Source organism: Aplidium turbinatum, chromosome 1 (assembly GCF_918807975.1).
Source record: "Aplidium turbinatum chromosome 1, kaAplTurb1.1, whole genome shotgun sequence".
Taxonomy (NCBI): Eukaryota; Metazoa; Chordata; class Ascidiacea; order Aplousobranchia; family Polyclinidae; genus Aplidium; species Aplidium turbinatum.
This window is the reverse complement of record NC_137472.1, coordinates 484,476-505,100: the sequence shown is the minus strand read 5'-3', so window position 1 is coordinate 505,100 and position 20,625 is coordinate 484,476. Positions and strand designations below refer to the sequence as shown.

Below are 20,625 nucleotides of genomic sequence, written 5' to 3'. Positions count from 1 at the left end.
ACATCTGCCAAAGCCACCACAAGTTCCACAGAATAAGACCATGAAAACTGGAGATGTGATGGCTTTTGAATCAAATTACATACATTTTGTCAAATGGATGGACAGTAAACCAGTAAATATGCTTTCAAACTTTGTTTCTGCCTATCCACTCCTTGAAAAAACAAAAAGAAAAAAAGGTTCCAGCACAAGGGAAACAGTAGGTTGTCCAGCTGTTGTAAAAAAATACAATAGCCACATGGGGGGAGTGGATATCATGGATCAAAAAAAGGTAACATACCAATTCGACCATCGATCAAAACACAAATACTATCTCAGAATAGTCCATGACCTTATTGACATTGCAATAAACAACTCGTATATTGTTTACACCAAATTGATGAAGGAAGAAGATGAAAATCACCTTCTTACTTCCAAAGACTTTCGCAGAAGTGTAGCCCATTGCTTGATTGGAAAGTTTAGTAGCAGGAAGCGAGCTTCTCTTTCAACAGCCCTACTAACAGAAAAACGGGCAAGATATACAAGCAGTGCTAATGTTGTTGGGCACACAATGGAAAAGGCTGAAAAGCGTCAACGGTGCAAAGTTTGCACCCGCAGGAAGCTACAAAACCTCACCAACAATAAATGTGTGGAATGTAATGTTCATCTTTGCTTTTTGAAAGACCGCAATTGCTTTCAGGTCTTTCACAGTGCCGACTTTAATGCGCAGGCATAAAATTTAGCCGTGGCATTGAACTTTTTATGCTCTTCCGATGATGCAAAGTTCTAGATTTTGTTTCATCGCTTTTGATTGTTTTGCACATATCAAGTAATCTTCATCATCACGGAATGGAATAGATATTCCTGTTCATTGAATAAAACTGTTTTACTTGATTTCAGGCCCGGATTTATAGGGGGGGGCAGAGGGTGCAGGTGCCCTGGCCCCCCGACTTTTGTAGGCCCCCTCTACATGGACAAAATGTGATTTTGTGTTATTATTTTTTTTCTTTCAGCCTTTAAAGTTTCTACAAAATGCTGTGCAGTGCAGGATTAATACTACTGTAGACATAGAGGTGGTTTTTTCAGCTGTAGGCGCCAAATTTTTGCATGGGGGCCCTCAATCTAAAAGTGCCCCGGGCCCCCCATCAGCTAAATCTGGCCCTGCTTGATTTGTGCATACAACTGTGTATATATCCAACGAAATTACAGTTTTCTTTTGTTGTGTTTATCTTCATTTACACCAAGCTATACAATGCAATACTAAAAAAAAAATTACCCTTGAAGCACAATATAACATATATGTTACATGTCGTAAAGTAAAAACTAAACATATTTTGTGAATTTTTTTTTAATTGTTGTTAACCTTTAACATACCAAGCGGGGTCTCGTAGGGACCCCAGAGGTGAATTTTTTTATCTCCCGCCTTACCTATAGCAACAATTTTTCTCATCATCTTTGTATGTGTCATAAATTTAATCAAGTTCGGTATAGTGCAACAAAAATTAAAAAATCATTTGAAACATATGCAAAAAAACAGCATAACGTTACCTGGGGTCCTGATGGGACCCCCCTTGGTATATTACGTTACAAATGCTGAATGTTATCCAGTTAACTTCACGCGAAAAATGTCCTTACATTTTTCCAGAGATTGAGAATTTGATGACAAATCAACACGTAGTCAAAGAAAAGAAAATGTTAAACTTGCAGCTTTTCGCGAAATTTGAATGGATTTATAGAAAACTGCAAAAAACTCTATAAGCCATTTGAAGAAGTAACGGTAGATGAACAATTAGTCTCTTTCCGAGGGAAATGTCCAATGAGAGAGTATATGAAGTCAAAACCAGCAAGATATGGAATTAAAGTGTGGGCAGCTGAAGACGTGAAAACCACTCGCCTGTAGAATCTCCAAGTCTATACTGGAAAACTTCCTGGGAGTGCACCTGAGAAAAATCAAGAACGTCTGGTTGTGTGTACTGTGTGACATGATGAAATCACTGTTTGCAACTAGAAGAAGTGTTACCACAGATATTTTTTTTATATCAGTGCCAACTGCAGAATTTTTGCTCCAGAAAAATATCACCAAGACAGGAACACTGAGCAAAAAAGTCAGATATTCCTGCAGTTATGGAAGTTGCGAAGGGACGATATGTTTTGTCGTCAAACTTTATCTTTTCAGATAAACTGTCAGTTGTAAGCTATGTGCCTAAAAAAAAACAAGACGGTTCGTTTACTATCTTCTCAGCATCTTGATAATTCACTGTCTAATGAAGATCACAAGAAACCCAACATGATACTTGAATATAACCGCACAAAAGGCGGAGTGGATGATGCAGACAAGTTGGTGAGTGAATATTCTTGTGCCAGACGAATGTCAAGATGGCCTTTCCGACTTTTTATGAACGTGCTTGACATTGGAGCCTTGAATTCCTATATCACTTGGGTGTTCACAAAAAGAGACTGGAACAGTAGAAAATCTAATCGAGGATTATATTTCTTGATGGAGTTAGGCAAAAAATTAACGAAACCTAATGTCTTGCGCAGAGCATTGTATAATCTTCCTTTGTTACATTAGCTGTATAAACTGTAATCAAGGATGAAGAAAGTAGACTACAAATTGGCTTGTGCTTTGGTGTGCCGGTATACAGATTGTATGTATTGTGAGACAACGCAAAACTGGCTCAGCCAATTTGCCGTTTTGCATTTCCAAGGAAGAATGGCCCCCTTCATCCACAAACCTGAACCCCCTAGACTTTGGCATCTGGTCTTACTTGGAAAGCAGGGTTTCGACTAAATACCACCAAAGTTTGGAAGCAGTGAAGGATAATCTGAAAAAATAATGAGCCAAAATACCCAAAAAGTTATTCATAACTCTTGCAGGTCCTTTTCGAAGCGTCTCCGACTTGTTATCGACGCAAATGGCTGACTCATTGAGTAAAACTTGTTTTTCCTAAATATTTAATTATTTGACAATAATATTATATGTTTATTACTCAATTATTATCTACCATTCGTTAAATACATTTGTTTGAAGTTATAACGTTAATTATTGATGACTTTGTATATACTGTATACTTTAAGCAATAGAAACGATGGGGTCCTTGGAGGACCCCACCTTGGTAAACGACGTTGGTGAGCTAGGCTTGGTATGTTAAGGGTTAAATTACCTGCCAACAGTTAAAATACAATGTTCAATGTAAAAAAAATAGTCTCAATCTCTTATGTACTTTAAAGGGTTTTAATGGTCAATGCCGTGTTGGTGTTTTAATGCAGGTTAGTGAGCGTACATTTTAATGGTTTAAAATGGTCATTGCTTACTCAAGCTACCCCGCGTATGACAGAAATTTTGTGGCATGTTGCTCTGTGTGGTGTTGTAGCTTTCTTCAAATCCCTAGAATGCTGGCTGATAATACAAACAACCAAACATGCAAGAAAACTAGTGCCATTGAAACTGTTCATCTTTCATCTACATGTTATTTTTTTGTGTAAGCGTACCGTCCCGTTCTTACTGTCAGTAAATGCTTTCCTAGCATGGCATGAGCATGATACGCTTCAATAAACAAGAGCCAGGCTGACTGATTTTTTGAGACAAATACCAAACGTGAGTTGTCAGCTCAGTTAATGCAGCCATGGAAGCGTCGTCATTAATTTTCTTGTAATTTACTAACGATTTTATGAGAAGTAGCTAAGGAGCGCAGGCTGCTAACAATTGTGCCACTATCAAAACTTTGAGATAAAGTTGCACTACAAATATTCTCAATTTGTAATTCCTTTTGTCACGTGTGTGAGTTGCGTTTGACTTAGAAAAATCCAAATTTTCAAGATATAAATCACTTTGCCCATTTATCTGGCATGTTTGCGTTGGTCTAAGAGCAACAAATTCGATGCGTTTGGGGGTAGCTACTTCAGTAAGACAAATAAAAGCCAACTCCGGAAACTCTTTGTAATCATTTTTTAGCTGCTATCTTTGCAGTTAAGAAATAATAAATATGATGATATAATTTTTGCAATCAGCTATTGTTGCAGTGATGCATAATTTATGTAGGGGAGACCGGGTATGAAAGTAACACCGGTATGGTTATAATGTTCAAATATTCTTCTTCCATTGTCATCATACAAGTCACGTGATTGCATTATCACTTTTGCCTTTTTTCTGTCCACGTTTGTGCTGTTTCCTGAGGCGATTGGAGTTGCCACAAAACAATTGAAGAAAATCGATTTTTCTGGTACAAATGTAAGTTTTGTAAGTTTTTGTATATTTTGCTTAGTTAATATTCTGTTTAAGCCATGATGGTTTTTCTTTGATACCAATAACGTAATTCATCATAGATATAAATTGGTAGAGCAATTGTACTTCTAACTCCAAATCATGTAAGTGCTAGGCCTAGCTGAAAACGGCGGATAGGATCGGGTATGCTTCTAACATGACGCTTGTAACATCTGCATGGACACATACGGAAACTCAGAACCTGGTGAAAAGTGGATTAAATGCTCCTTCTGTGCATACTAAATGTTCCTTGGGCCCATCAAGCATGCACAGAAGGCAGACTAATGTTCGTTTGCCCAAATTGCGATTCTAATGGCGAGCTCTGGAGACTCGTATTTCACGCATCCTAAATGCGGTACTTTTGAGAGGGCCTAAGCGTTTTCAAGCCTGGTGTAACTATACCACCATTTTCTTGTGTGGCCAATTAAGTGACGTTTTATTTTTCAATGACATTTACTTTCTTTCAAGTTGGCTATTTACTGTTTTCGGATATGTGTTCCAACCATACCTTTGTGGTGTAACAATCATACCCAGTATAGGGGATGGTTGTAACAAACATGTAGTAATACTTAAAGCGATATCATAGCCGACATACTAACAAAATCAAAAAGGTAAAGGTCTCATTTTGTAGTAGTAAGCGTTGAGAAGTTGCTGTGAAATTTTAACAAGCGGGCGTAGAAAAATTAAAAGATTATAACGTTTAAGATAAAAAGTGTTACTTTCATACCCTGCCTCCTCTGCAGTAGATTGTTAATTCAAACAATTAATGGCTTGTTATTTTCATCAAACAAGCTACAGTATGTGGAAAATAATATTTCAATTTGTTACAATGTCAAATAAATTGAAAATTGCAGTTACTGTTGTCATTTCACAAACTTAATTCCGTGTGCTGCATAAAAGTAGTAGCCAGTTACTTCAGTGCACTGGATTTACGTTGATATCGCTATAAATATGCTGTAAATATCATTATTTTCCGTCATTTTGTAATAAAAACAGTTTTTGCACTTGACTTGAAATTTAGACCAGCTAGTGCTATTATGATGCAGTTGGATAGAAAAACATGCATTACCCATTTTTTGATTCTTGAAATGAAGCTTTTACCATTTGTGGTTCATGAGATATGGACGTTAAAGCCATTAATCCTCTGCAGTAAAATGAGGGGGCTTGATCTACTTTTAAACAAAAATATTTTAAAAATTATTTTGCCTGTGATATTTTTTTCACCACATGGAACACTTGGCACCAACAAAATTCCAAAAGTGTTTTTAAGGACAATCCTACCAATCCATGTTAAGCTTTGAAACAATGTTTTGAAGCTCCTCATTCTCCTTGCTTTGTTGAAATTGTGCATCGATGGGATTGTCCAATCACAGTACAAGTTTCATTGTTACGACACGGATTAGGCATGCAAGGATCAACTGCAAAATAAGTTTAATAACAATACTGGGCAGTCTAATGTTTCATTCACGGAACATTTACACAACAAATGCACCCTCTTTTTTGCAAACAACCTATCGATAATAATTTTGCAAGGTCATGCTCATATGTAACTGAAACAAAGATGTTACTTTACAACTTTATTCATTATGAAATCATATTACCATGATTGTTTGAATCAGATGGTGGCCAAGTGGTGAAAATGCCTACGCAACCCTCCAAAGGAAGTCGGTTCGACAACGCTCCAAAGCAGTCAGCTGAGTCTTGGCAAGACACTTATCGGCACGCCAAATAATGGGAGCAGCTAAGTTGGTGACTACATGTCCATTTACCGCTGCTTGTTAAGTTGCTTCTGTCATCACAGGTACTGTATGTTGTCACAATGGGCCCAACGTAACCCATGGTTACTATAATCTATTCTACGGTATTATTAGTTCTTTTTGTTTGAGCCATTGGGGGGTAGTGTTGTTTATTTTTGAACACTCCAAGTTTAATATATTTTCTTGAACTACGCCAGAAAGAGGCAACATGGGGAGCATCCAGTGGTTGGTTTCTTAAAGTCTTTATCACGTTTCCATTTTTGTGTTGTTTTAGATCGACAAGAAAAGCTTGTGCAAAATCATAAATTCATCGTTTTCATTTGATGGAGCATGAAGTATTTCTGGATGATAGATACAATAATCTTGAGTCTATACTCTATAAAATATCTTCTTGTCGATTCATAAATCTCACTGAGGAGAGTTATGCCATTGAAACAGATTATCAAACATCAGTAATAGGCTAGATTTGTTGTTGTTGTTGTTGATTTGGCGTTGACGCAAAGCGAGGACCCACCTTTTGCAGGACAGGGATTGTTGCTGCAGGTTCTCGACAATTGAGATGGACCTTGACAATAGATCATATCGATTGAAGTGGACAGGCACTGTCTTGTTTTCAATTCATGACCAATCCCACACGTCAATGAGCAAGCGCTCCATGGTGACCAGTCCGTCCAACGGTCTGTGAAATGCAAGCAATGTTTTTTGTTCATAGGAAGTAAAAAAATTAATTGCGTTGAAAGAGTTGGAAATTATGATTAAAAAAATATTAGCCTACAGTTAAAACCATGAAATCTATTAATGCTACAAAAGTGCTCAATGCTAAGCAAAAAAGGCAAAGCAGAGCGAATTAAATCAAATATAGTTATTACTATCTGAAGCCCTAATAGCCTGTTTCACATAACGGATCATCAGAAGGTCTTATTCAAATAGAATCTTATTCAAATAGATTCTATTTGAATAAGATCTTCTGATGATCCGTTATGTGAAACAGGCTATTAAGGCTTCAGATAGTAATAACTATATTTGATTTACAGTTAAAACCAATACTTTGTTGTTGTGAATTTATGCTTTCGAGTTAGACACAGTAGAATACATTTTTAATGCACCTTTTTTAAAGAAAAAAACTCACTGTATTCTGAAACTTGTATGCTCACGGAATATCTTGTATCGTTCGCATACACCCAGTTTCTTTCTTCAAGTACGTTAGAAGAAATTGGCTCCGAATAGAACAGAGGAAAATTCTTGATACTTGCTTTGACCAGCCACCTCATCGCTGAAACTACAGTAAGTGGAGTTTTAATTGGTTTTGGTTATATTTTATTTCAAATTTTGGTCATTAAAGAAGAAGAACGAAAAAACAGCTGCAATCCATTGCATATCACAGCGGCAATAAACACAAAAGGTTTTGCTATTTCTTGAAATCTTTTTAATTTAGTTTACATTTATTTTAAACTATCATTTCTATCATAGTATAGCAAAAGTTTTGTAAAGAGTAGATGCAATTTACTTACTTGAACCAGATACACACAATACACCAATTTATACACAACAAAAGATCGAGAATTGTGGAAACTTGTTATACAAGAGGCAGTCCATGTTTAAAATCAAGTTCGACAATTAAAGAAGAAGCGACAAAACGGAAACATTGAAAAGTGTTTGAAACAAAATAAAATACGTAGAAAATATTTAGCAAGGCTGCAAGAACGTAGACAGGATAAACGTTTGCTTGGAGATGAGGGAGGCTAATAGTCGACAGCTTGCATGACTGCAAAACGTATTTCTAAGTAATATTAATTTGAAATAATTTCTAAGAAAAAAAAAGAAAGAAAAATTACCCTTGACGATGAATCTAAGAACGAAATTAAGTTACTATCGGTATCTGAATCTGGACTCTATAGTATAGTCAATGACAAATCGAGTTTGAACGAATTTCAGACTGCGGCAAATCACATCCCATCATTTCAACAGAAAAACGCATTGCGTTCTACATTCGTAAGTATTTTAAAGACTTCGAAAAACAATTGAGAATGAAACTGATTCCATCGGGCAGTAACCCCGGTAAATTATACGGCTTGGTAAAAGTGCACAAGGAAGTTAACCCTATTCGGCCTGTTGTTTCTATGATAGGCTCTCCGGAATATAAACTGGCAAAATTCTTAGATAGCATGATCAAACCGTACATTCCAAATTTGTATATTCTCAACTCCATTTTTTGAAAATATGAAAAGATTATTTTCCGTCTTCTGAACAAATGTTGGCAGTTATGATGCTGAATCTTTGTTCAAGAACTTACCATAGACTGTTGACATCATTGCTGACTATATTTATTCGGAAACACAACAAATTCAATTACCTTCCAGGTGTGACGTATTTGCTAAATTAATGCATTTAGCTACAGAAGTCTTATTTATGTACAAAAACCTATTGTTTAAACAAATTGACGGTGTTGCCATAGGATCCTAATTAGGCTTATCTACTGTTAATTTTTTTATGCCACGTTTGGAAACAAAACTATTTAAAAAGCATCTAGCATTTCACCCAAAGTTGTTCTTTCGTTACAATGATGACAATTTTGAAGTATTTAAAAAGTTGACCTCATGTGAAGCTTTTTTGAAATTGCTGAACCCAAACGAACGAAATAGGGGCAGACCACCAAGAATTTGGACTAATGATATTGAAGACTGGTCAGGACTTAACTACAAAACTGCAGTAGAAAAATCTTACAACAGAGAAACTTGGTGTCTCATTGCCTCCAACCCTTGACGAGAGGAAGGAACTTAATGATGATGATGATGAACTCTCAACATAAAAACATCAAATTTACAATTGAAAAAGCACGGGCCTCTTTGCCATTTTTAGACGTAGAAATTAAAATTAATGCCACTGGATTTGATACTTGTCTCTGGCGCAAATCAACTCATACTGGTTTGTTTTTGAATTTTGATGCACTATGCCTATCGAAATGGAAATCTGGTTTGATCATGTGCCTATTAGTTCGGGCTAAAATGATTTGCTGTAATGATGCTCTTTTTAATATTGAAACAGAGAAATTAAAACAAATATTTTATAATAATGGTTATTCAAAATTGTACTTTGAGAAAGTATTGAATCGCTTTATCTCCGTCAATTCTAATCAAAATAAAAAGACTGACAATGATTTAAGCATGTAGGATTGCTTGAACCTTCAGTTTCTGGAAAAAAAAATTAAAACATTTGCCTTGGACAGTTTATGAAAAATAAATTTGATGTAGAAGTTTTTTTTTTAATTTGATGTAGACAAAATATTCAAAATTAGTTCGTATTTTCAACTACAGTCCCAGATGCAGACTTAAAGGAAAGTGCCATCAAAAGACCATATCATGGATTGCTCTTTTTGCACAAATCAAAAATTCTCTACTGACTCATTTAACCTTCTGTCTACCGAAAAAAAAATATGCAAGTTTTACCGTTGGGATCCATTGGACCCCCAATTCCAAAGTACTTGTTTTGGACAAAAAACAATCAGCTCCTATGATGAAATTAAAGTTCAATAGGAAAGGACGCAACAGACTACAAAAAGCATTACTTATAAACACTTGTTAATTTTATAATTGACTTGAAAAACATGTCAAATAGCAGCCACTGTATGAGGCAGTCTATGTATATCAACTAAACAAGCAAGTCTTGTTGTTTCAAGAAAACCTCTGAAACGTCAATCGTGTTTTCGTATTGATAGAATTATTACGTTACTTTTACAGACATAAAGCTTGTGTTTACTTAAATCCATATATCTCTTTCCACGGAGTTGGTGATCTATCGAATTGTACGAAAACAATTAAATTTTTAGCAATTCTTTATTCGTTCTGAAAAACAGGTTTAAATAATTGCTGTCAGTTTTTAGACGAGAATCTGAAGCTTGCAAGGGCTGACTCATGAAATGGCACCAGAGTATCTGTAGTGTGTTGTTTTAAAATGCTATTTTTAACTTTATCGCTGTAAAAAGCAATTTTATGTCATCTTGTGGGCTGAAAATTAATCGTTGTTTTTCATCATCCATTTAAACGTTGGCATAGCACGGCCAACGGTAATTTTGTCTGTATGTGAATGTAAATACTTGGTGTAGCACAACATTTCTTCGAAGCTTTCGCCGCATCTTGAAAGATGTTGTATGAACGTTAGCAAACAATTGTTATCCGCTTGCTTGCTTCAACCAAGGCATATTGCTGAAGCTATTTTTTCTTATCGATGTTTTTATAAAGCTTTGGTAGAGAGTTTGCTTTGTTGAACCATAGAGAAATAAAACATGGTAACTTTAGCGGGTTTAGCATACTTTATTTCACACAAAATATAACGGTGCACGGTCGTTTGGTCGACAGACATTTGGTCGACAGGACGTTTGGTCGACAAGACATTTGGTCGACAGGACGTTAGGTCGACAGAACGATTCATTTTTGGGTTAGGGTTAGGGTCAGGGTTAGATTAGGGTTATGGTTAGTTAACTAACCCTAACCCTAAAATAAATCGTTCTGTCGACCTAACGTCCTGTCGACCAAACGTCCTGTCGACCAAATGACCCTAACCCTAATTAAATAAAATAAACTCAAACGTTTTCGACACGTACGTGTGTCCTCATCAGGAATTAAATCTGCAATACATAAAATGAAAAATCGTAAGATAAATTTGACTATGCACTGTAACTGTAACGACACTCTGGATTAAAAGCACAAACTGAACAAATGATACGAGAATGATTGCGAGTAAATTATGCGGTGGGAAACAGATCACGTGAGGTGTAGACTACAGGCATTGGACAAAACAATTAGAACACACACAAAAGGAACGATGAGCCACAGGCGAATAACTTCCGGTTGAGAGATGGATTGTTACGTTTGATTCTTAAGGCTTCCATGATCTTAGTCTGAAAATCAGATCTGCCTCGAGAGATGATTTTAAATTGGTCAATCGAGACATTGTCAGTGCATGTTTCACAAGAGGCGATGTGCTCTTTAATTGCACTTTTAGATGTTAGGTTTGGGTTTAACCCTTTGAAGGTTGGGGGGGGGCTGTCAATTCAACTTTTTTGTATCAACAGTTGTATCTCTAAAACCACTAAGGCTGCGACTACGAGATTTCTTGACTTTTCCTAACTTTTATTCACCTCTATTGAGCTGAAATTTTGAGCGAATAAAGGTTATAAATTGAGAGATATAAGGCATTTCTCAGCACATCCTCTGAATTATTTCATATTCTATTGTTCAAAATTTTCCCACCAGCTGGATGAAAGCAATTAATTTGGCCCATGTCTCGTTAATCAAATGATTTAAATTGAAATTATGTAAAAAAAAATTAATCACAACGTTGCAATGCATGTTTTTCATTACTCTATCAAAAAATACCAAATAATTCAAACGTCATAAGTCACATCAACATTTCAACGTATATAAGCAGTTCTAACATTCACATAGTTTTAATTTTCGGATATGCTCAGCGTGAATAGTTTTACAAAGTGAATCCCAAATTTTGAAACCGTGCCTTTAAAAATAACAGAGATATCACTCTTAAAGCATAAGAAGAATCGACAGCCGCCCCCCAAACTGAGCAAGACTCCAGGAGCCCAACCGCCTAAGGGTTAAGTGCTCCCCGGCCCTTGTCAACAAATGTCTGGTTAACATACCAATGTATGTCTGGTTTGCGTCACGCAAACAACTAAATTTATACACAACATTTGAAGAAAGAGCAAAGGGGGTAGGCGACTTCAATTGAAAATATTGGTGCAATTTAAATGTTTTATACACAGGATGAATGTCACATGAAAATTTTTTTTTTATAAGTTTAGCTAGGTTTTTCGCAAAAATTGTTGAATCTTTTCCTAGGTAGGGTATATTAATGAAATAACTAAAATCTATTTCTTCAGGCGTGTCTTTTGGTTCATCAGCCATGAAGGTGTTTAAGACTTTATTGAAAAAGTGAAAAGGATATCCATTTAAATAAAACATGTTTTTTAGTTTCTTGATTTCTTTCTGAAACAACTGATCATCAGAACACACCAAACGAGCACGAGATAACAGAAACAAGATTAAACCAGATTTCCATTTCCTAGGGCATAGAGCGTTATAATTTAAAAGCAAGCCAGTGTTGGTAGGTTTTCGCCAAATCCAGGTGTCAAAAGAATTGCCTTAATTTCAATTTCAACATCTAAAAAAGCGATGTTATCATTGGATTTTTCAAGTGTAAATTCGATATTTTTATGTTGCGAATTTAAAAGGTTCAAACATTTTGAGCACAATTCATCATCATCAAAACTGGCGAAAATATCATCAACATAACGTAAATACAGTTTGGGATAAAAATCACGATAAAATTTAAATATTTTGGTTTCGATGTGTGCCAAGAAAAAGTTTGCCAGTGTTGGGCCATGGATTTCTAAATAGTAGCATCTGGACTGGAAACTCAGTGGGCAACATGAGGCCAAACAGTTGGTACAACAGTTGGCCAACAGTGGACCAACAGGGTTAGTTACTTGGCTGTTGGTCCACTGTTGGCCAACTGTTGTACCAACTGTTTGGCCTCATGTTGCCCACTGAGTTTCCAGTCCAGATGCTACTACTTAGAAGTCCATGGTTGGGCCTCTTGTGAAACGTGCACTGACAATGTCTCGATCGACCAATTTAAAATCATCTCTCGAGGCAGATCTGATTTTCAGACTAAGATCATGGAAGCCTTAAGAATCAAACGTAACAATCCATCTCTCAACCGGCAGTTATTCGCCTGTGGCTCATCGTTCCTTTTGTGTGTGTTCTAATTGTTTTGTCCAATGCCCGTTGTTTTTATATAGCGCATCTTCTTTGTGTTTTGCAATATCAGCATAAAAGCTTAGCAAAGCGAAGTCTGTTTACTTGTGAAAGCATAGACGAGCAATTCTCTTTGAGTTTTGTATTAGCTGCATTTGGTAAAACGAGATGTTTAAATCTTAACTCTTAAGCATAAATTGAGAAACTTTACGTGAAATATTTCTTGACCATTTACTAATTGTAAATTTTGTATTCTATTCTATTTGAATAAGATGCACTAGTAGAATCAATTGCTGTATGACTGTTGCGACGTATTATTATTTGGATTATTGTTTGTACGGACTATCACTTCAAGCCCTGATTGCTGTCTCGGTGAGTCTGAACTATAATCACCAGCTCTATCTAGAATTGAAGTAGCCTATATCTGCCCACTAAGTTTGTTAAACAAACTTGCGACCTGCAAACTTGTGGCTAAACTTGCGACCTGCAAACTTGTGGCTGAACTCGCGACCTGCAACTTGTGATCTTATGACCTTGTGAGCTTGCAACCCTTCTGCCATAATAAAATAACAGAACTGAAGACCGTGTTCAGATTCAATCTACTTGGCTTGTTTCTCTGTCTGTTGTAGGCGCATAACCGTATTAACTAAGCGACGCATATAATAATCCAATCCACTGTTTGGCGCCAGTGAGAAAAATATAACTTAACGTAGAATTTGCGTCAAAATTCTACAACACTGTAGAAAAAACAAAAAATACTCGAAATTTAACAAACAAGTCATTACAGTAGCCATGCACAAACCAAACTGATACGAAACTAGTCTATTCTTGAGCAATGGTCAAACTATTGAGAGATTCGGCTAAAAAACGCATATTAGGCCTACATATTAGTTTACAAGAAATATTGTGACTTTATGTATTATCGCATTCATTGCAAATGCTTTGCAAATGTTCTTGGCAAACGTTGAGTTTGCAAGTAGCACAGAACTGTTTGCATTTTTGGTCTTTGTGTCTTCGCAAAAATAGCATCTAGCCTTCTTTGACTTTGGCGCCTGATCTTCTACATCTGTTTCTTTTATTTTTTTGCGGATTTAAATGTCTTGGTGGTATTGAAATCGAAGTTGGTAATCCAGCAAGATCTTTTCCTAGTTGGATCTAAAATTTTCTTCCTTTTCATACATTTATGCTTCAATGTTGTGCTGCTATTTTCGCCTTGCAATTGATGCCATATCACAAAAGCATTGACAGCAGTGACATCGATCATATTGTAAAATGAGCTATCGGCTATCTTCTCGTCATTCTTTTGGAAGTGTATTTTTTAAAAATTCTGTCAATAGTGTCGACTCCTCTTTTACTGCTGTTGTAATACAATATTACTTCGAATGCAGTATGCTTGGGGTCCGTTGGACCCCACGGTACAAGATGCCATTATTTTTTTCTATGCTACCAACTTTTGTTTGAGATCAGTAATTATTATATTGTCCTAAAGATCAAGCAAAACTGCAAAAAGTTAAGGTATATCAATATCGCATCTGCTATATGTCCTGAGAAATCGCAGAGCGAAATTTGTTTTGGGGTCCATTGGACCTCATGGTAGACAGAGGGTTAAAAGTTTATACTAAGACAAATCCCAATTTGACACAAAAGTTCAGGAAGCCCTGTTAATCAAACGCCACAACCCAAATTCAAACAAACAACTATTTACTGGATGCGCGTCCTTTCTCCTCAACATTGCAAGTTTTTATTGCATTAAAATCGTGAGAAATTTGCACTTAATTTTAACAAAAGCTGCAGTAAAAAGTTGCATTGATGTTCACAAACTGTTTTCGTTTGTGTGGGCTTGGCCAAACTTCTACTTCTAATGAAGTTCGGGCATTGTCTTGATTGGCTGGGGTTGTTAAACTTTTAGCTTGCAAGCCAACTGTTGCGTCATAGATAACATTGAGATGCAGCTAATCCATCACATAGCTCTTTGTTATGCAAATCAAAGAGAATAGAACCATACTAGAAACAGTTTTATAGCATGTTTTTTAAATCACTCCTTTACATTTTGCTCAATACTTGATAAAAGTTACAGTAAAAAGTTGCATGTAAAGTAGAAATCAGTTTAAAAAAATTGCAGTATAAAATTCCTACAAACAGCTTAAAACATCATACTACATAAATTCTGAGTATTTAGGAAGCTGCCGGAAGCTGTAAAAAAATGTTGCAAAAGTGGCAAAAACTTGCCCTAGTAATTACGTAGTTGCCTTTTCCTAATGTAATTTGTTTTCTGTCTGCCTGTTTTCCACATTATTGCTATTAATCACTGCGTATTTATAGATGCTTATAGTCAGTTAGCTAGTTACATTCAAGAAGTTGAAATTGAATGCATTTTATAAATATTTTAGATTGTTGATGAGGGTTTAACTTAAGCCGAAAATGTTCAATTGCTAAAACTATTTGTAAATATGAAAACTATGTTGTTCTAATGTACAATCCTGTTGTATTGTTGTGTCTTGCCTGTCTTACAACAAGGCAAAATCTCTCCCTAAACTATATTAACTATCATATTACTTTAACTTATAACACTACCCATGGCCACCTGGAGATGCGGCCTGGTTTGTCACATTTTGATTACAGCTACTGCTAGTGCTTAACTGACATTTTTTGAGATGTTTTTACTGTTTGCGTTTTCCTAATGACAAAAAATATTTTTGTTGCCTTGGGGAAGCAGTAGCAAATGAGAAAAAGTAAGTTGAAAAACGCAAAATCAGACTGTTATTGAAAATTAACAGTCTGACTAAAATCTACAAAATCAAATTTTCTTTGTTTTTCAACATGTGAGGATGTTAAAACCTATTGTGTCATCTGGGGAAAAGAATAAAGAAAGCGTCAAAATCTAAATTTTATAAAAATTTATTTATACGTTCGCCCAAAGTTAGAAAAACCTGAAAAATTTTGCAAAATGTAACAAATCAAACCGTATCTTTAGGTGGCCATGCACTACCTAAACGAAGAAATCAATTTCAAATTACAATTAATGCCACAGCATTGAATGGTTGGGTTTAACTCAAACCAACCCATACTAGCAATTGAAATTTAAATGTTGAGACTACTTTTACCAACTAATTTACTTGTTGATCTAAGTCAGTAAACCATTCTCATAGTCATAGGGCGGTGTAAAGTATGGATGATGTTTCTTTTGAAAAAACAAAAAGTGATTATACCTCAAACATCTGTTTGATTCGCCATAATGCAAAAGAAGGATCCACAAGACGCAAACTTATTTAAGTACTGAATAAAAAAAATAACAGTAACCTCTCAAGTACATGTAGCTCCACAAAAAATGAAATTTGCATGACTTTTGACTGTTTGTTATTTTTTTTAAAATAATGTCTAAAAAAAATTATTGTCCAAAAAGAATGTCTAAAGTTACATTATTGTCTAAAAACAATGTCTAGAAAAAAGACATTATTAAAAGTAACTACGGACAGTGGCCAGAGTTTCGATCTTCCTATCTCTTCAGCGTAGTAAAGTGAAAGTGGAAAGTTGTCTTGGTTTTGAGAAGATGGCTTCTAAGAGTGATTTCAATAATCCAAAGAGAATTGATTTAATTGTTAATATCGGACTCCAGCGAAACGTAATTTTACCGCCAATTAGAAAGTATGATTTTTTGAGAAAAGTTGTACAGAGCAATGAATGGAATTTATTAAAAATAAAAACTTGAGAAAAAGACAGAAATTTGTTACTAATCTAGGACATAACAATCATCTGAGATGGATCTAAAATACAATAAATGAGATACTAGCGGCACATATAAGTATTAAAGTTTAAAGAAAATGAAGTGGAGTACCAGCAAACATCTATAGGATTGGCCCCCGATATAAGAAAAGGATCCAGAGAGGATACAAACTGATATGAATGAATCAACATCTAAATAAAAAAATAACAGTAACCTCTCAAGTAAATGGCCAAGTGATGTCTCAAGTACAAGTCTCGGATTAAACAAATATTTATAGTAAATGATTTGCGGTTCCTTCTGAAGAATAATGTAGTTTTAATGAACAATGTAATATGTCGAAAAACTTACATTTGTGCGCGTAAATGTTGTATTTATTTAAGAAATCCGGTCCATTCAAAAGATGATACATTGGGAGTCCATTGTGAAGATATCCATAAAACGGAACATACAATCCGTTGAAGTTGGGTTCCTCACTGTGGAAACTTATTGCTCGTACATCTGAAGCCCACTTCATGCAGATAAATCGTTGTTTACTATTGCAGTCCAACATTTTCCATTCATTTGTTGGTTTGTTTCCTGATTTTAACGAAAAGCCGTAAGCACCACAATTTTTATCCTTATTCAATGTTGGGTGATTGATAAAGTTTTGATACTGAGAAATGGAAACTCCATCCTCCCAGATGAACGTCTTCCCATCCTGAGTGTCTCTGAGGCCAATCCAATATTCGGCTCCTTTATTTTCTGGGTGACTCAACAAAAGATTAAAAAGTATTAGCTGCAGCTCTGCATTCTTTATTATGGACAGGGTCGACTTGTCACTCTTGCACGTTGCCATAGCTTCCTTGTAAGTTGAAGGTTGATCAACCAGTTTGAGGCAAATCGATGAATTCAGCGTATAGCCAGTAGGACAACGTTGCATTCCAGCCAGTTCTGTAAATACAAACAATTTGTCATCAATTTGTTTGCGACAAAATAGCATGACAGAACTTGTGAAACGAGTTGATAGCAGCGTATATACCTACCCTAGCTACAACGTTAAAAAATTGAGCAATAATACAATAACATACTTAGCGCAGGACAAGCAATAAGTTAGCAAAATATTTATAAAATTTGAGAAAAATTTTCTTGAAGATTTTTAAAAGTTGAAATCTTCATTTCCATAAACATTTCTACCAACTGCTGCTGGAATCTTCAAAATTACAAGCATGACGTAGTACATGAATAGTTCCACGATACCTTCACAATGCACATCGGTATTTGACCATTGCGCGCTGGATTGGCAATTGGCTGTAGCGTTTCCAGATAACGTGTGATTGTCTCGACAGAAATAAGTGATAACATCATCAACTTCCCAGCTGGATTTTAAGGGATCCAACTGAACACCAATCGGTACTTGTGGAACTGCGCATGTCTTAACTGGAAGTGTAATTGTGTTATAAATTTGACACATCTTTATATAATGTTGGATTAAAAAAAAACGTAAATACGAAGTATGTAGTAGCATGGTGCAGTGCATGAAGTATGAAGACAATATGCAATAAGGTGGTACAGTGCAGGAAATATGAAGACAGTATGCAATAGGATGGTGCAGTGCATGAAGTATGAAGAGAGTATGCAATATAGTGGTACAGTGCAGGAAGTATGAAGACAGTATGCAATAGGGTGGTACAGTGCAGAAAATATGAAGACAGTATGCAATATGGTGGTACAGTGCAGGAAATATGAAGACAGTATGCAATAGGGTGGTACAGTGCAGGTAGTATGAAGACAATATGCAATAGGGTGGTACAGTCCGGAAATATGAAGACAAAATGAAATAAGATGGCACAGTGCAGGAAGTATGAAGACATTGTGCAGTGGCATGGTGCAGTGCAGGAAATATGAAGACAGTATGCAATATGGTGGTACAGTGCAGGTAGTATGAAGACAATGTGCAGTGGCATGGTGTAGTGCAGGAAATATGAAGACAGTATGCAATAGGGTGGTACAGTGCACGCAGTATGAAGACAGTATGAAATAAGATGGCACAGTGCAGGAAGTATGAAGACAGTATGCAATATGGTGGTACAATGCAGGAAATATGAAAACAGTGTGCAGTAGGATGGTACACTGCACAGGAAATATGAAGACAGTGTGCAGTAAGATGGAACAGTGCAAGAAATAGAAAGTATGCAGAAAGAAGATCGAGTGAAGAAAATAGGAAGTATGCACTAGCATGGTGCAGTGCATGAGGAAGTATGCGGAATAGGGGAAATGAAAATAATTTGTTACATACTTGCCTGTTAACTGAAAATTACGTGACTCAAGCTATTGAGTTTAGGCTGAAATGAAAGTCTGATCCCTTACACACTTTTTAAAAACATTTTCACTTTTCTACTTTGTTACTTTTTTTTAATTGAAATTTTGAAAACGTCACTCAAATGTATCAATTCACCTTCCACTGAAGGTTAATTGATATACCCGGAAGGTAATTTGATACAGTAAAACTAATACAAAAATCCGCTTTGACAACAAAGCAATAAATGAAAATTTAATATGTGGTTGGCAAAAAGTTGGTTGGCTTGGGTGCAAAAAGATGACTGTTTAGGCCCATGTGTGCGGCAAAGCTTCTGCTACAGATGAACATGGGAATGATGATTGGCTGCAGGAGGGAAAGATGATTGGCTGCAGTTCTTATTCAAGGTTCGGGTTTTACTCTGTTCACGTTTTTTGAAAACAGATAGCGTGTAAGCCTACGAAAGCCTATATAATAGCTGTTTCCCAAAGTAGCAAGTCTAGTTAAAAAAGAACAACGTATTTAAATCAACTAGATCAATGACAAAATATATTACAATTACAAAGGAGAATTATACTGTATCAATTTACCTTTTGCACATGTATCAATTTACCTTTTTATTTTTTTATATAAAATTCTGATTTTTGTATGCTTGGATACACATTGCAAAAAAAATGTTACATGCCCTTGAAGTCTTATCAACGAACTGTTAAATGAGTTTAGTTTCATCTTTGTTGAACTTTTCTTCAATTTTCCAGACGAAAATAATCATGAGTTAAAAACTTTACAAAAATACTCAGAAAACACACTTTTCCAATTTTATGCCACAAAAGCACGAGTTAGCTGCATGGATTCATTTTTGTAGGCAGTATTTTCACAGATCTTCCACTTGATGAGAGTATTTGTGACACATTTTTTTGTACATTTCTGTAAGGGGGTGTATCAAATTACCTTCCCTTCCCTTATAGGGTGTAATGGTATTCAGCACGACGCTTTACAGTACATACACTGAAAGAACTATCTGCAATAGATGGCACTGCACACGACAACCATACAACATTGTCATGGAAGACGTGGATATGATAGCTACTATGTTGTTGCTGCATGCGTGGTTGTTGCTACTACGTTGTTGCAGCATGCGTGGTTGTTGCTACTATGTTGTTGCTGCATGCGTGGTTGTTGCTACTATGTTGTTGCTGCATGCGTGGTTGTTGCTACTATGTTGTTGCTGCATGCGTGGTTGTTGCTACTATGTTGTTGCTGCATGCGTGGTTGTTGCTACTATGTTGTTGCTGCATGCGTGGTTGTTGTCATCAGGCTCATTTACAACAATCAACACTAACCAGCTGTTTGGTTTGCTTTTTTTCATAAATTTTGGCTGCTCTCTTTAAACATTTGATCTACTTTGTGGTTCAAACGTGTTTTTTACTCTAGGACATGAAGTTATTTTTCCTCAGTTCACAAAGTGACTAATCGTGAGGGAAAGCCTTCACCACGAACGAGTTTCTATGTTTGAACAGATGTTTGTCATAAATCGTTATCGCCTACCGTTGCATAACGGGACTGCAGCCGACCATGTGGAATTGGCTTGACAGACCAAACTGGACACTCCAGACAAGGAGTACCCTTCATTACATCCGTATGTCACAGCGCCTTCAAACGGTACTTTTGCTTGCAATGTTGAAACGTAACCTCCCCGCGGAGGCACCATGACGTCACAACCAATCACTGAAACGATGATGAATCTATTAACTATCCGGTTATCAGTAGTTCAGATGAAGCCCCGATTCATTGTATACCCGATCGAGAAACGCACGCAACCTTTACAACAATATGCGGTGCATAAAAGTTAAGGTTTG

General features: G+C 36.1%; 1 protein-coding gene across 1 annotated transcript in view; it reads right to left on the bottom strand.

Annotated features, from left to right (window-relative positions):
- Nucleotides 1-4,877: 4,877 nt before the first annotated feature.
- Nucleotides 4,878-20,625, bottom strand: part of LOC145778647 (E-selectin-like) — a 28,532-nt gene continuing 12,784 nt past the window's right edge. Inside the window, exons 8-13 of the mRNA XM_082590185.1 lie at nt 20,315-20,494; nt 17,728-17,907; nt 16,840-17,421; nt 7,127-7,276; nt 6,512-6,676; nt 4,878-5,658 (exon numbers count right to left, since the gene is read on the bottom strand). Coding sequence (XP_082446311.1) covers nt 5,561-5,658; nt 6,512-6,676; nt 7,127-7,276; nt 16,840-17,421; nt 17,728-17,907; nt 20,315-20,494 — 1,355 coding nt within the window. The 3' untranslated portion in view covers nt 4,878-5,560. The remainder of the gene's footprint in view (nt 5,659-6,511; nt 6,677-7,126; nt 7,277-16,839; nt 17,422-17,727; nt 17,908-20,314; nt 20,495-20,625) is intronic.